Source organism: Protopterus annectens, chromosome 16.part0 (assembly GCF_019279795.1).
Source record: "Protopterus annectens isolate FY-2018-M chromosome 16.part0, PAN1.0, whole genome shotgun sequence".
NCBI classification, from domain to species: domain Eukaryota; kingdom Metazoa; phylum Chordata; order Ceratodontiformes; family Protopteridae; genus Protopterus; species Protopterus annectens.
The window spans coordinates 306,690,224-306,707,854 of record NC_056750.1 but is presented as its reverse complement, the minus strand read 5'-3'; the positions used below and the strand labels follow the sequence as shown (position 1 = coordinate 306,707,854).

The window sequence follows — 17,631 nt, the reverse complement described above, 5'->3', positions numbered from 1 at the left end:
GGCTGCCAACACTAAAGGAGCTGCAGCAATTTCTGGCAAGTACTGGTTGTGTACTACACGTGACAACAATCTCCCGTATTCTCCATAAGTCTGGACTATGAGGTAGGGTTGCAAGACGGAAGCCTTTTCTTACATAGAAAAACATCCAGGCCCAGCTAAAATTTGCAAAACAATACATCAAGTCTCCCAAAAGCATGTGGGAAAATGTATTATGGTCTGATGAGACCAAGGTTGAACTTTTTGGCCACAATTCCAAAAGAACATCTGGCACAAAAACAACACTTCGTATCACCAAAAGAAAACCATCCCCACTGTGAAACATGGTAGTGGCAGTATCATGCTTTGGGGTTGCTTTTCTTCAGCTGAAACTGGTGCTTTAGTCAAGAGGGAGGGAATTATGAACAGTTCCAAATACCAGTCACTTTTGGCCCAAAACCTTCAGGTGTCTGCTACAAAGATGAAGATGAAGAGGAAGTCCACCTTTCAACATGACAATGACCACAAACATACATCCAAATCAACAAAAGAATGGCTTCACCAGAAGAAAATTAAAGTATTGGAATAGCCCAGCCACAGCCAAAACCTAAATCCAATAGAAAATCTGTGAGGTGACCTGAAGAAGGTGGTGCACAAGAGATGCCCTCGAAATCTGACAGATTTGGAGCTCTTTTGCAAGAAAGAGTGGGCAACTATTGACATGTAAAAATGTGCCGTGATGATAGACTCCTACCCAAGAAGATTGAATGCTATAATTAAATCAAAATGTGCTTCAACAAAGTATTAGTTTAAGGGTGTGCACACTTATGCAAGCAGCTTATTGTACGTTTTCATATTTTTATATTTTTTCCCATAACAGATTTGTTTGTTTTTCAATTGAATTGTTCAGGTTATATGTCACATTAAAGGTGGGAAAAGTTTTGAAATGATTTATTTGTGGTCTCATTTTTTTATATTACAAAAACCTGGCATTTTAAAAGGGGTGTGTACACTTTTTATATCCACTTTGTGTGTGTGTGTGCGTGTGTGTGTGTGTGTGTGTGTGTGTGTGTGTGTGTGTGTGTGTGTGTGTGTGTGTGTGTATATGTGTGTGTGTGTATATATATATATATATATATATATATATATATATGGGTCTACTTCTGTTCGTTGAAATTACACTTTATCAAAGAACAGAAGTATGAACCCACTTCAGCGAAGTGCATACACTTTACCGAAACACAGTACAGTGGAGGTAAGGGAATATACCCTTTTCCCCACTGTAGTGCGATCTCAAAGTTAGTAAGTAGCAGGTGTGTGTGTGTGTGTGTGTGTGGGGGGGGGGGCTTGCCCCCATGCAGAAATGTGTTTGTAGTGGGTTTTATGTGTTTTGTGCATCAGTAAAGTGTAATTCGCGAAAGTGCATTTTTGCTTAAATGTACTTTCGTTGAAGTGATTTTGTACTTCTGTTCTTTGATAAAGTGTAATTTTGATAAACAGAAGTAGACCCCATATAAATATATATATATATATATATATATATATATATATATATATATATATATATCTTAGATGCCGAATATATGATTGTATTATGAGGTAAAACCTATCCATTGAACAACTTATATATAACTCTTGACTTTTGCTGTCCCTCATTTATTCCATTTGCTGATTCACCCATTCCTCACTTTAATCATTTAACCACATTCTCCTTTATCACTGACCTGTTTAATCCATTATTCAGTTATAGTTTGGTCAGTCTATTGACAATCTAAATTTATTCATTGACTTTCTTTACCATCCATCCATCCATCCATCCATCCATCCATCCATCCATCCATCCATCCATCCATCCATCCATCCATCCATCCATCCATCCATCCATCCATCCATCCATCCATCCATCTATCCACCCATCCTTCCATTCATTTTCTAAACCTCCCTCCTGCCAAAGTTTGCAGTTGTAGCAACCTAAGCAGGGCATATCATACCTCCATATCACCAGCAACAATCTCATGCTCATTCTATGGGACCCCAAAGCATTCTCAAGCAAGTACACTTGGAACACCAGCTGTGCTTGGCACCCTGAGACCATCCTCACAAGGTGTCCAAACCACCTCAGCTGAATCCTCTCAATGTGAAAGAGCAGGTGTTTATATCCAAGATCCTCCTGGATTGCTCAGTTTCTCAGTCTATCACAGAGGGCAACTTTGCTACATTGCAAAGGAATCTCACCACTGTGATTTGCATCTACAAAGCTCATCCTTCTAGTTGCAAACCAAAACTTGTAACCATAGTTAAAGATAGAGGCATTGGATAAATGGCAAATTGAGAGTTTGATCCTATGATTCAAGTCTCATCATCACGTCACAAGCACCACCACTACTATACTCACCCACTGGTCAATCTCTTGATCCCTCTACCTTCACTTACCCATAAGTACCTAAGAATCTTAAACTTCTGCACTGAACATGGCTGCTTACCACTCACCAACATAGAATAGTACACAGGAGGGAGCCAGGAAATCTGATCTGGAGGTGCTAATTTTTATTTTTTTCTCTTCACACAAACCAGTGAAACACTCTACTTGGTAATAGAGATCCGAGTCACTTGATTCTAAGAAGAAATTATCATATGGAAACAAAAAAAGATGTAACCTTCCCCTCTGCCCAGACTGGATACTCTGTAAAACTTGGCTGTGCCTTGATATTTTGTCCATGAATGAAGACAAGACACAATCTTGTTGGAGTTGTACAACTACTTTGCATTTGTACTAAGTTTGAGAATGTCAAATACAGATACCAAAATGTGGCACAGCATCAGTTCTGGGACCTCAGTATTGATGTAGCACCCACTTCTACACATTCTGCACTACACCTTCTTGTCTTTTCTACAGTAGGTCTACAAGCACTTGTAGGTTTGGCATAATGGTAAAGGTCTTCACATCATATACACAAGGTCCAGGGTTTGATTCTGACCTTAGATTATTGGCTAAGCTTAAAATGACTCTTCAGAGCAGTTAACCTAGTATTCACCTGTAACTTGAAGTCAGTGCTAAAATAAACTCCTGTGACCATGTCCAATGCCTTTGCAAGGAGTAAAAACTGATACGCAGCCAGAACAGAATTCATATTACTCTTTCTGAACCAGCAGCTCAACTATTAAATGAAGTTACTTTTCCAGCATAATAAAGCCATAGTGGTACAGTGGTAGCATTGTTGCCTCACAGCAAGAGGTTTTCCTGTTTGATTCTCGGCCAGAGTGCCTTCTGTGTGGAGTCTGCATGTCCTCCCCGCGGTCGAGTGGCCTCCAAAAGGCATGCGCAAATGGGAGTGCCTTCACTGAAGGTTGGGTGTCGGGCTGGCAACTCGGCACCATAAAAATCTACTGCCAATCATTAGCAGACCGGCGTTCCGCTGTGGCGACCCCTAACTGGGAAAAGACAAACAACAACTTTTCCAGCATAATAACATGGGCTGTCCTAGAGGACATGAAGGCTTTCATCCTTGTGTAACTGAAGACACCCTTTTGATCCTGTTTTTGAAAATGAAGATCACCATCCTAGTTTGCTAGAATGTGCACTGACCATGATGCCCAAGTGCCCTGAATCCTAACATTCCTGACCAGATCTCACTTATTCCAGCAGAAATGTCCCAGCAAAACCATTCAATCACTGCAGTGACCTCAAATATAGAAATAGACCTAATCCCACCAATAGCTTCTTGCACATTCTTTGCAGAGGTGGGCATGGCCACAGTAATCGAGTGTTTCTCAGACTGTAACTTCACATTCTTTGCAGAGGTGGGCATGGCCACAGTAATCGAGTGTTTCTCAGACTGTAACTTCACATTCTTTGCAGAGGTGGGCAGGGCCACAGTAATCGAGTGTTTCTCAGACTGTAACTTCACATTCTTTGCAGAGGTGGGCAGGGCCACAGTAATCGAGTGTTTCTCAGACTGTAACTTTACATTCTTTGCAGAGGTGGGCAGGGCCACAATAATCGAGTGTTTCTCAGACTGTAACTTCACATTCTTTGCAGAGGTGGGCAGGGCCACAGTAATCGAGTGTTTCTCAGACTGTAACTTCACATTCTTTGCAGAGGTGGGCAGGGCCACAGTAATCGAGTGTTTCTCAGACTGTAACTGCACATTCTTTGCAGAGGTGGGCATGGCCACAGTAATCGAGTGTTTCTCAGACTGTAACTTCACATTCTTTGCAGAGGTGGGCAGGGCCACAGTAATCGAGTGTTTCTCAGACTGTAACTTCACATTCTTTGCAGAGGTGGGCAGGGCCACAGTAATCGAGTGTTTCTCAGACTGTAACTTCACATTCTTTGCAGAGGCGGGCAGGGCCACAGTAATCGAGTGTTTCTCAGACTGTAACTTCACATTCTTTGCAGAGGTGGGCAGGGCCACAGTAATCGAGTGTTTCTCAGACTGTAACTTCCGTTTTCTGATAATGTCTCCAGTTGACATCAGTATTTCTACACTGTTGCTGACAACAGAATGGGCAGGAATGTTAACATAAGAGGGGCAAATAAAGAATTCAAAATGTGCCATCAGCAGTATGGGAAGCAACCACATTAAAGAAAAAGGCTTTCTAATACTTCCAGATTACTCATTGCTTATTCCTTACTCATATGTTCACTCACTTTCTCCTCACATATTTCTTCTCAGTTCCTCACTCACATTTCCTACTCTTGATTCTTTTGGTTATTAACCCACTTTTAACTCATTTTTTACTTAATGCTTTTGCTTCATGCATCACTCTCTTAACTCTTTCATTCATTCACTCATTTATTCACTCAATACTTCCTTTATACACTGTCACTTTCATTCTTTCACTCTATCTTCTGTAACTCACTTTCCTTTTAACTCTGACATTTATTCACTTATCCCCAAATATCTTCATTCACCGCATAATCACTTAACGTCAAATATTTATGCATATATCAGTGGAAGTGGCTACACTTTAAAGAATTGCTTATAATTTCTATCAGTTCTCTTTGAAAGTATATGTAAAAAATAAATACATTTTCCATTGTAACTAAGGCTTTGATTCATTATTTGTCCAAATGTCTAGCAAAAGATGGTTCAGACTTTGGTCTGCTATGTAGTAAAGTTAAGAAAACATTGAAAACTAGAGTGATGAAAGTCCAAACAAGTCTCATTCCTGACCAGCTACCACAAGGAGGTGATTTATGTGATGGATACCACCAAGCACAGTCTGAAATACCAAGAAGGAAATCTGCTCCACATATGACCATGCAGCTGAAGAATGTACACCTAGAATGCCAGGAAAAGGAGATTTCAGGAGATAAGCTTTTAAGGTGAGGCTTCCTTCTTACTATAAAGAACTTTGCTAGCAGCCTTACATAAAAGACAGACGAGCTAAGTAAGTGAAACATGTTTCTTGGATTTGTGGTTGTTTTGTTATAATGCTGATATTTTTGGAGCAAGTTTTTCAAGATAATTAACTTTGTGTGAATATTATTTTGCAAGATTTTTGCCCATTACACAATAAAAATAATAAAATCAAAAACCCGAGAATGCTAAAATCTATTATATTAAAAATCTCTTGCATGCTAAAACATTACATCATAAGGCTAATGGCATGCACAGAGTTATAGTCATTGTCTGGAAATTTTTAGAGAAGAGTAGAGCTAAATTGTATACAGAATAGCTGGATCATGTACCTCTGATAAAAATCCTGCATTGATGTAACAGACAGCATTTTCTCTGGAAAAGAAGCAACACACCTGCTCTACTATCACATTGGGCAGTGGGGTTCCAGGGCAGAAAAAGGAGAAAAAAAAATAATGTATCATTTTCTGAGTAGTCTGTAGGGATAATGTGAAAAAAAATCAGCAAGTGAAGACTAGACATGCAGGACTGTAGATTTGTAGAAAATGTCTAAAGTAAGCAGGAAATTAAAAAATGAAGGCTGAGGTTCATTAGGTTCTCTGAAAAATAATGTCTGTGTCATGTGTGCTAAATGTGTTCAAACCATGTAGCTGGCATTTCAAAAGCATGTCTCAGCATATTTATACAGTGGTTATAGAACCATTTTGACTTGTAACTCAGAATATGACTGTAACATAGAATGTAGCTGTAATTGTAACTTGGAATGTGAGCGTCAGATGTAATGTGACATTGTATCAGTTTCCATATGGGGTTCCTGATTTTATTTTTGAATTTCAAAGTCTATGATTGCATACTTGAATTGTAACGAGGCTTGTGCATAGTTCTGGAAGTAGTAATTTGTTTATAGTTTTTGCTGCCCATTTCTCTTTTTACTAGCCACATAAGGTGTGTCGGCACATGTGCCTGTTACCTGCAATGACCAGAACTTCCACATGATCAGTGACCTTTACTGTTATGCTGTGTTTAGGGGAGACTCCTTAAGGCAGGTCCATGTGTGGAGGCTGTAATTCATGTAAACGTGTTAAAAAATACTGCCAACCTCATATCTTTTGGGTATATCCATGTATCTTGCATTAATTTAATGTATACACTATACATTCTGACATAAATACAGGCTAATTTTGTAGATTTCAAAGTATTTGTTTTTATATGATTGCTTGTTCATTTTTTCATGACAGAATTTAAATTTGAGCAACTACAGATGTGTTCCTTTTTTATTCTCCTTGGTGATCATATCCGTGAGTCCTGAAAAAAAATAATTTCAGTGAGACTCTGGGCTCTTTAATACATGTGCTGTGGTCTTTTGAATCCTTGAGTAATCAAAGGGGCAGCATTATTCTCTACAAAATAGACACATCTTGGATTTGCCCTTATTGATTTATTTATTTTATTATTTATTTCCAGTTTGATGACCGGGAAGGTCCACTGGGCTCAAGGAGCCCATTTTCAGTGGAGGCCCAGGGAGAAAAGCTCCATATTACTTAGTAAAAATAAACAAAAAGTAATATTATATAGTAAGACTTATTTATTTATTTTACATTTGTTAACCTGGATAGTCCAGCTGGATACATGTCCATTTTCAGTGGAGACCCGGGGAGAAAAGCTCCAAAGAGACAATTTTTTTACAGTACATAAGGACACCAAGCAAAGCTCCAAAGAGACAAATTTTTACAGTACATAAAGACACCCTTGGGTATATATCTCATCTAGATCCATAAGGGTATCTAGTTATTGACACTTATAGGTATAAGCAACGTATACTAATAGGTATAGTCTACAGACAGATACATTTAACAATAGTAATTAAACAGTTTTATGTTTTTCAGACAAATATTGTTATGTGTATGTTATCAAACCTTTGATGTGGTGTACATTTATATGCAAGTAACAGATAGGACTCTAGTTTATGACAATGGTTATGATAGTAATGTTGTGGATCTGGCATTAGTCTGGAATTGAGCAGGGACATAACCATTTGTTGCTGAGGTAGTTGTAGATAGCTTTTTTAAATGTAGGTAGTGAGATAATCAGGGATAAGGATGCAGGCAGGGAGTTCCAGATTTTGGCCACATAAGAAGAGTAAAGGGAGTCTCTGGCATGGTTGTTGGATCTAGTAACAGTTAACAGTAATTTGTCGGTTGAGCGGAGTTGCCTAGGACAGGAGTATAGTTGGACAATGTTAGTTAGTGAGGGTAATATATTTTGTTGATGGAATATCTTGTGAGCAGTAACCAGCTGATTATAAATAAGTAAGTTAGGTAGTTCCATCCAGCCCAATTGCTTTAGGTTTAGGCAGTGATCTGTTCTGTAGGAGCTGTTGTTAGCAAATTTGGCTATCTGATTGTAGCAGGTTGTCATTTTGCTGATTTCTGTTTTGGATAAGTTAATCAGGATGGGTGAGGCGTACAGTAGTGTTGTGAGAAGGTGTGTGCATGCTATAGTAGTTCTAGCATTATGGGTCAGGAATGCTTTATGTTTGTAGAGGCTACCTAGCTTTTTGTTAGTATTTTTAATGGCCAGATTGATGTGTGCATCAAATTTGAGCTTGTTGTCTATAGTAATACCTAGTAGTTTTGTTTGGGTTTCAGGTGATATGGGGGTACCATTATTAGAGTGGATAGTAAAGGTGCAGGTGGGGGAAGTAGTGGTTGAGGGATGAAATAATAGTAGCTTGTTTTTTTTTGGGTTGAGTAGCAGGCCATTATCAGTGAGCCATGTTTCCACTGAGTGAAAGTTATCCTGTGTCTTTTTGTGGAGGTCTTATAAAGTGGGGGCGTTACATATTATAGTTGAATCATCTGCATATTGAATAAGGCTTGAACCTTTTGCGACTGAGTGAAGATTATTTGTAAAGATTGAGAACAGCTAGGGGCCTAGTATAGATCCCTGAGGTACTCCGAGTGTTACAGGTAGGAGTGGAGACAAGTTATTATTCCATAGTACTGCCTGTTGTCTATTGTAGAGGTAGTTTTTAAACCAGGAGACTGATAAGTTATCTAATCCTAGGTTTACAAGATGGGAGATTAGTTTTTCATGGTTAACCATATCAAATGCCTTTGATAGGTCTAGGAAGAGGGCTGAAGAAAGCTTACCATTATTCCTGTTGTGGTTAATGGTATCTATGAATGCTAGCAGGGCTGTGGTTGTCCTATGTCCTGGCCTTTGATAGGTCTAGGAAGAGGGCTGAAGAAAGCTTACCATTATTCCTGTTGTGGTTAATGGTATCTATGAATGCTAGCAGGGCTGTGGTTGTCCTATGTCCTGGCCTTTGATAGGTCTAGGAAGAGGGCTGAAGAAAGCTTACCATTATTCCTGTTGTGGTTAATGGTATCTATGAATGCTAGCAGGGCGGTGGTTGTGCTATGTCCTGGCCTTTGATAGGTCTAGGAAGAGGGCTGAAGAAAGCTTACCATTATTCCTGTTGTGGTTAATGGTATCTATGAATGCTAGCAGGGCTGTGGTTGTCCTATGTCCTGGCCTTTGATAGGTCTAGGAAGAGGGCTGAAGAAAGCTTACCATTATTCCTGTTGTGGTTAATGGTATCTATGAATGCTAGCAGGGCTGTGGCTGTGCTATGTCCTGGCCGAAAACCATGCCGTGTATGAGATATGAGCTCTTGATCAATAAGATGTGTCATTAATTGATGGTGAATACATTTTTCTAGTATTTTAGCAAGTGGGGATAATATTGCTATTGGTCTGTAGTTTGATATGTCATAGGATTTACCTCCTTTGTGTAGGGGTATGATATAGGCAGTTTTCCAGATCAATGGTACTGAACCTTCTGAGATGGATCTGTTTATTAGGATTGAGACTGGTTTTGCTATTTCGTTAGCTGCTAGTTTTAGGAATTCATTGGGGAGGGAATCAGCTCCTAGTGTAGTTGGTTTTAGTTGGGATAGTAGTTTTCTTATATAAGAGGTTGAAGTGGGTTGTAGCTTAAATGTGGGCAGTTGTTAGGTTTGGGAGGGGCACTTGTTGTATTTGAATAGGTTTGGTTTTGGGCAAGGGCAAGTACAGTCTCAGTAAAGAATGAGTTAAATGATTCAGCTATATTTTCTTTTGTTATGCCTGTTGTCGGAGGTGGGGTAGTGGTTTTTCCAGGGTGTAGTAACCTATTTAAGCCTGCCCAGAATTTTTTTTTGGACTGTTTTTACTGTTTGTTCTATTTTACTATTGTACTTAGCAAAGTACAATAGTAAAATAGAACATTATGTTATGAATGTGCTCTTAAGGGACAAAAATAATTTTTTTGAAGGCAATATCCATTTTATTTATGATTTACCACATCATCACATGATTTATATGCCTAAGATACTGAGATGTGAAGAAACACAGATGTGAGAAAGATTGAGACAATACCAATTTCATGAAATCAGGTCATACCTTGACTTAATGACGGAGTCCATTCCCATCATGATATTAGAAACACAAAACACTTGGAGAAAATAAACTAATTTGCATGCAAGACAAGAAGTTCAGAAAAGTCTACTATGGAAATGGCAACATGAAGTGCGAGAGGCAAAACTTGCTCTTATCTTGCCAGTCCATCCATCCATCCATCCATCCATCCATCCATCCATCCATCCATCCATCTACCCATCCATCCATCCATCCATCCATCCATCCATCCATCCATCCATCCATCCATCCATCCATCCATCCATCACCCCTTTTTCCCATTTTTGGGCATGGTGTCAGGGTATTACTACAACAGTGGCAATCATCTAGAGTCAAGGTCTACACTGCCAGTCTTGCCAAAGTGATGTAGTTAATCATTTGCTGACCATACTTGTTCCATGTATATGGCTCAGTGAAGGGAGATTTCTGCACATTAGAATATGAAGATCCAGTGGGTTAGCTACATGGAAATGGAGAGTGTCAAAGTGACATAATGCCATTGCACGAGTAAGTGAATTGCAAGGCATGAAACAAACATATTTCTAATTAAAATATTCTGTTCAGAGACTCCGTATTGCCTTGAGAGCTTTTAACAAAACACTATAACCTACCTTTGAATCAATGAGATCTAAACAGTTGAAGATTCAAATCTTCAATGTATACTTGTGCTCTCTGTTTGCTTTCATCCATCAAATATTACAGCTGGTGTGGTTTCCATTTTTATGCTGGCAACCATATCTCTGTCTGTGGTGTTTTCACTTTTCACTATGTTGGTGCTACTGTAAAGCTGGTATATAAGAGTGTATCTGGCATGTGACAGGCAAAATTCTCCATATTTTTTCCAGGTTTCTTGTTGGTCAAAACTTCAACCAGTTGAAGACAGAGCAGAAGCCATCAATACAGTATATCGCCATGACAGTAACAGATTGACATTATGTTGCATATTATAGATCATACTCTTTATTATAAGCCAGCTTTATTGAATAAGATTATATAATTTTAGAAGCATTACAAAAATCATTTGAAATACACAAAAACTACACACATTGTAATGTATATAGTCACCATTGCCCATAAGACCCTCTACCAACCCACTAATACCCCAATTCTTTCCAGCCTCATTACCCAATATAAAAACCTTAAAACATTAAGATCATCTAATAAACTACTTGTATCAACATGTAAATCTAAAAACATGGCAGGAGATGCCTTGTTCTCTAATGCAGTGGGAAAAAACTGGAACCAACTCCCTTATGAACTTACATCACTGTCTTCTTTTACATTTTTTAAGCATAATCTGAAACTCTACCTTAAAATCTATTGGTTATGTCCCTGTACAAATCCAGACTAATCCTATCTGGCTCCCTTTTCTCTCTTGCTACAGACCTTATATCTGCTCTGACTTTTGTCAGTATCCACCTATTACTTATCCTTTACAAAGACATATCTTACCCTTTACAGCTAATTTAACTTGTATAGTCTTTTGTAAATAGTGTATAAAATACCTCCTCTAGTTGCTTCCAACAAATTCTGTACAATCTGTGCAAGTTTTTTTTTTCACAATTGCTGAAACTTTAAGTATGTATCTGTACCATAACTTGTTACCTAAATTTATGTTTAAACTGTGTAAATTTTTGAACTGTTGAAACCTAAGTTTGTTTCTGTATAATAGCCTTTACCTGAATAGTTGTACTGATGTAACATCTTGGAGCTTGTCTCCCTGGGACTCTACTGAAAATGGATATGCATTCAGTTAGACCATCCTGGTCAACAAATGTAAAATAAAATAAATAAATAAATATCTGCTACTTATCTTGACGGTATCTCTTGAAAAGTTCAAAGTTCATGATTACATTAGTAAATGAGGAAAATGATGAGCTATGAAGTTTGATTGGGAGTTTTCTCCCTAACAAAGATTCGTGTTGTACAAGAAATGAGTGGGGTATTAGAAACTATCTAATGGAAACTGAAATTATATTAAGTATATGCAGCTTCCATGCTTCAAATATTGTCTTTAGCTGACTTTTGGGGTATTATAAACTATCTAATGGAAACTAAAATTATATTAAAGATATGCAGCTGCCATGCTTCAGATATTGTCTTTAGCTGAATTTGTATATAAGCTAAAGTGAAATGAAATGGTAGAAACAAAAATAAAGAATTAGTAAAATCAAATATGTACATAAAATGTTTCTTTTTCCAAGCCACAGTGCACCAGTCAAAAACAGCAATAAAGATTCTCCAGACAGCAGCTGTACAAGTTCGTCTTCCACAGCTACAGTAAGAATTTTTATTTTATGTGTGAGAAACTAGACTCAAACTTGTATGTTGCAGTGAACAGTGGAAATGTGGCAGAAGGTGATATAGTGAGGTAATGTACATTTTTTAGGGCTACATCAATGAATAATTATCTGCAGCATTCTCCAGCACAGCTTGTTCTTCTAGACTGTTACTCTCAAAATTAAAATAATAATAAGAACGTTCTGGCTGGTATAGCAATGGCTGTGGAAATGTCATTACTCTTTCTACACACCTATTCAAACTACTGCTTAAGCAGTGATACAGAGAAAAGGAAAATAACTGAATCCTAGAAATGATGCTTCATAAGTCTCCATATTTACTATAACTACAAGCAAAGTCATGTGGTATCATACATATAATCTAACAGCAAGAGCTGGACAACCTTTAAATTTTACTGGCAAACTAAACTTCCACAATACTGTTTATCATCTCTGTAGGGTAAGTAAGAAACAAGAGAAAATAAATGTTTTATTCAAAGATAATACAAATAACTATGCAGCAGGATTGTCACCACGGTTAAAACACAAAGTACAGAGTCTGATTCCCACCCTTGGTCACTGTCTGGTTATTGGCTAGGCATGTAATAATGTGCAAAGTGATTGCCTAGTACTTACCTGTAAACAGGAGGTCTAAATATAGGTATGCTGTCCATTAAAAAGGTGTAGAATCAAATCCATTTAAGAAAGAATTGTATTTCAGATCTTATGTCACTGGAAGAGGAACATATTGTATTTGTCTTAAAGCTGTTTGTCACCAGTTGTGTCAGTGCCCCTATTGGAGAGGGTTACTACAACTACCTACAACATTTGCACTCTCACCTTACAATTTGTTCAGAAGGGGTGATTGCCTATAGACTCAAAATCAGAAGTCACAGTACTCTTTGATTAGCAATAACATGGCATCACTGCATTATATTATTGGTGCTTGCTTTGGAAAACACTTCAGTGGTGATGGCTGATTATACCAGCAGGTCAAGCCTGCTTAAGGTTCATCATCTTCTGTTCATTTTCAGGAATTAAGTGCATCTTATTTCTGGGTTTGCTTGGACAACATTATTAAGCTTCAGAGAAGGATACTTCTCAGTTTACAAAGCAGAAAATACATGTTGACTACTTCATTTATTTATCATAAAATTATGCACTTTAGTATCGTTGTAGTCATATAATGGCATACCACTGTTTTATTCACTTGATACATACCATTTTGTATCAAATTTCAGTACTGCACACACATTATATTGCTATATGATATAATCTTCACTAATCAAAGATAATCTCTCCTCATCATATTTATATAGACAAAACACCACTATAGAACAAAAAATATAGTCTGGCACCTAGAAACTTGGGGTTGGTAACTCCTTTCTTTGACTATCAAGTGACAATGGTTGTCAGGAAATCCTTTTATTCAGCACAGCGAATTGCCAAAGAAATATGGTCAAGCTCTAATGGTCATCACTCTCTGATAGTCATTAGTGATCAGACCAATTACTGAGTACAACTCCCCCTTTGGGATGTAGCTTTGCTAAACATCTCAGATAATCAGAAAGAGCCCAAATGGTCCCACCCAAGAAGATCGCAGGCCTAGTGTCCCCAAACTACCAAGAGAGGCTGGAAGCTCTGTCACTTTATTCAGTGTCTTGTAGACTTTTAAGGGGAGAGCTCTATTTCACTTAACTGCACCATAAGAAACCTGATTATTTTGGACCTACTGTATCTCCACAAGTCTAATATCTCTATCGATACTAGAAACAGGAAAATAAATCTTCATAAAAAGATAAATGAAACGGTAGAAGGACATACTCATAACCTGGCATTTTGCAACCCTTTTGGTTAAACTTCTTATTTATATATAGCAGTATGACTTGCTGTTTTTGTAACCTAGACGAGAGGATTATTTACCACAAATTTACTTCAGGCTTGACTGGCTTATCCGGCCTGGGGAAAGCAGGTGCAGCATCAGAGAAGGTACCGTCAAGGCCTGAATGTTCATAAGAAGTAATGGTCATAGAGCATCTGTTAAATCCATGCAATCACAACACAACTTGTTTTCCTGGTGTAATGATGAATTTATTTCCTTTGTTGTTTATAGGCTCATGTGTCTCCAGTGCACAGAGTTCAGACATTTTTGAGGAAAGGCAGAGCAAAATCCTATATAATGTACAGCCCAACACCGCCACCTCCTAGTGAAAGGTAAGAAAACCAAAACTGACTTGTATGCTACAAATCAGTCTCTGACACCCCTGACACATTTGAAGAGTGTATTATTATGACCTGAAGTTTTTTACAATGTAGGAGGAATTGATGGGGTATTCAACAACAGCAATATTTCCAGTATATTTTAAGGGTTTTGTGACTCATTTCAAACATACCTGTGCAAGTTTTTCTAAAAAAAAAAAAAAAAATTATTCCCATTTGATATCCTTATAGATTAGTAATTTCAGGTATGAGATAAGTAAGTGATAGGGGAGAAATGAAGCACACTTTTACAGACTGAAATACTCCAGGAAAGCATTTAATGTATTTACTTATGTAAGCCATTATCCTAACAGAATACAGGATTTTGTTTTGAAACATGTATCACTACTTTTAGATGACGCATAGAAGGAAGTTATGTTCTTTGGCCATAATGCCATAGTTTGGACTTGTGTATTAGACCTTAAATTTAGCATCTTTTATTTAATAATTATCCAGACCTTCCATAAAATTTTTCATTAATATATATATATAAGCAGATTATTCCAGTGTGATATGAAGAATTCCTTTAGTCTTTGATAAGTCTTGCTTTGTATCTTTTGATATCATACGCCTGAATAAAGTCTGTTTTCGCAAAACTCTATTCTTTATAAGTATTGGAATAAACACAACCCAACAATCACACATAGTCAAAACTTCAATCTATTCAATTATCACTAAAGTTAATTTCTTTTAAAAAAGCTTCTCTACATGCAACTTCTGATTGTAAACAATGCATATTTAATTCCTGATATACTTAATAATTACTACCCTGCATCTTCCCCAAACTGTTCTTATTATAAATACCAAAAAGCTGATTTACTACCCATTTTTGGTGCTGTAAATGTTCCTATAAACTATGGTGTTCCCTAAAAGTCAGGCTAGAGAAAATGGGATATGAGAAATCCACTCTTTCTTGGGAATTTGCACTTCTACATATTGCTCCTTCTGGAGTATCAAAGCAATGTCTTTTGGCTTTTCTCAGATAGGAGTCACCACAGAGGATAACCAGTCCACAGATTGATTGGCAATGGAGTTTTTACAGTGTATAGTTCCCAGCTTTCACAGAGGGCACATGCACACACACAAACACACAGACCTACCTGCATGTCTTTTTAAAACTCACTCGACCACAGGGAGGACCTGCAGACTCCGCACAGAAGGCGCTCCAACCGAGAATTGAACCAGAGAACCTCTAGGTGTGAGGCAACAACGCTAACCACTGCACCACCACAGCCTAAAGTTTAATTACTCTTTTCTCATTGATTAAGCTTTACATTTCTCAAAATTGGGTTGACAGATCAAAATAACAAGGGATCGAGTCAAACAGGTCACAATTAAATATTTAACAGGTTGTAAATTATTAGTATAAATGTCGCCAAACCTTCCCATTATGCACAATTGAATTTACTTCTCAATGATATTTTGCAGTAAATTTTAATTTTTATAAGCAAATACAAACACTTAGGGAGGAGGTGACAAATAAATGATACTTGTTACCTAGGACACTCATTGTTTCTTCATATTCCTGTTTTATTTCTTTCTTATCAACTAACTATATAGACAATATGCATAGGCATTTAGCACTTTTGTATATAGTTGTATTTGACAGGTTGCATGCTGTATTTATTCATTTGTTTTTTGTTGTGTATGTGCCTTTAGTGTAGTTTGTGAATCTTTAGTGATGGTTATCAAATTGCAAAAATTTAAGTAAAGATATTTGAAAAAAAGTGTGTTTTCATACTCTTGAGTACAGCACTGAGTATCCTTTGCCTTCTGTAGCTCAACATCTGCTTCTACAAATCCCATGGCCTCTTTTCATAATTCAGATATTCTAATCATATGATTGTCACTGGCACAATTATTTCAACACTTTCCATTATTTGTGCATTTTCTATGAAAATGTGAACAGTGTTATATAGAAAAGCAGATATATGAAATTTCTTCAAGGACTGATGTCTTTTGAGGTGCTTTCCCTCCACGTGTCAACCATTAAACCACCCCATTTCACACAGAAACCCAATTCATTCTATAACACTGGAAGCCCCTAGATCTGTTAGGCAAGAGCCATCCAGGAAGGCTGTCATTCAGACAGATTTCAGGGAATTTGTGCTACTGTTGGCATCATGGCAATGACTTTATTTGTGTAAGTCCCTAACCCTACAGTTGGGTGGGCACCCAACATCACCATGGAGACTCACAGTGCCCTCCTCCTGTGAGCACATGCTAATGTTCACTCATTAATGATGGCTACCACCAGCTAGAGGCTTGGTGGGTCAAAAGCTCATTACAGGATGCCCAGTGCAATATGCACCTACTCTGAAGGGATGTGCCTATGTATTCCTTGCTTCAACCCAACTAAATTGTCCACCCTCGGCTTACAGCACCATCAAGTACCTGAGCTGCTAATTGAACTTGGGTCTTCTGAGCCATAATTAAGGCTTTAGTATGCTATACCAGAGTGCTGGCTATGGAAGTGGTAGCACTAAGAACTCTGGATGCTGCAGCGTAATCGATGCTGCTGCTGCTGCAAGTATTCTGAATACTTTACATTTTTATAATGATGTAGACCATTGTGGTCAATTCCCACTGAGAATGACTATAAATCATGACTTTGTTTGCCTCACATATGTTTGAATATCATTATAGGTTCATAGGTTCATAGGTAGGTACTAGGCTATCTTCCCTAGGGCATTTATAAGCCTAGCCAGAATGTGTTGGCTTTCGCCTCCCTTTTAGACTAGATTCCTGAGCCTCTGTCCAGCAGGGCCATAGAAGTGACCCCAGGAGTAAATTTACAATTTCCCATCCACTCATCAAGATTTATCTTGAAGAGGGTCAGTGAGGGGCTCTGCCTAACATGGACTGGGATTCTATTCCAGAGCGAGGGAAGCCTTTGGGATATGAATCTATCCCTCCAGCACAGATCATCCAAAAGTCTCTCAGAAAGCAGGCCAAAACCCATAAGGCCCACTATGTCTTCTTCCATGCAGGGAAATGTTTTCGTCAAAGATGACTCTATAGTTAGACTGTATACAGTCTTAACACTCACCAGACTAGACCCGAACAGGGTGACTGCAAGCTGCGTGTCCAGTGCCAGTAGCATGATGTAACATGGAAAGTGATGTTCCTTAAATCAAACAGATATGAATACCTCCCATGGGAAGTGATGTTCCTTAAATCAAACAGATATGAATACCTCCTAGTACTCAGAGCCATAACTGGCTCATTTGACATCCAGTGATGCTCCATAATCTGTTGCCCCTCAAAACCAAGTTTGAAAAAAGGTCCTTTCCC

The 17,631-nt window shown here is 38.0% G+C and overlaps 1 protein-coding gene across 2 annotated transcripts in view; it reads left to right on the top strand.

The window, feature by feature from the left end:
* The window catches only part of LOC122790386, a 239,908-nt gene that overhangs the window by 126,325 nt on the left and 95,952 nt on the right, over positions 1–17,631 (top strand). Inside the window, exons 7-9 of one of the 2 annotated variants that reach the window (XM_044057900.1) lie at positions 5,059–5,305; positions 12,010–12,079; positions 14,192–14,292. In XM_044057900.1, the coding sequence (XP_043913835.1) occupies positions 5,059–5,305; positions 12,010–12,079; positions 14,192–14,292 (418 nt within the window). Of the gene's footprint in view, positions 1–5,058; positions 5,306–12,003; positions 12,080–14,191; positions 14,293–17,631 lie in introns of both variants that reach the window. The other variant, XM_044057899.1, reaches the window with a different exon arrangement.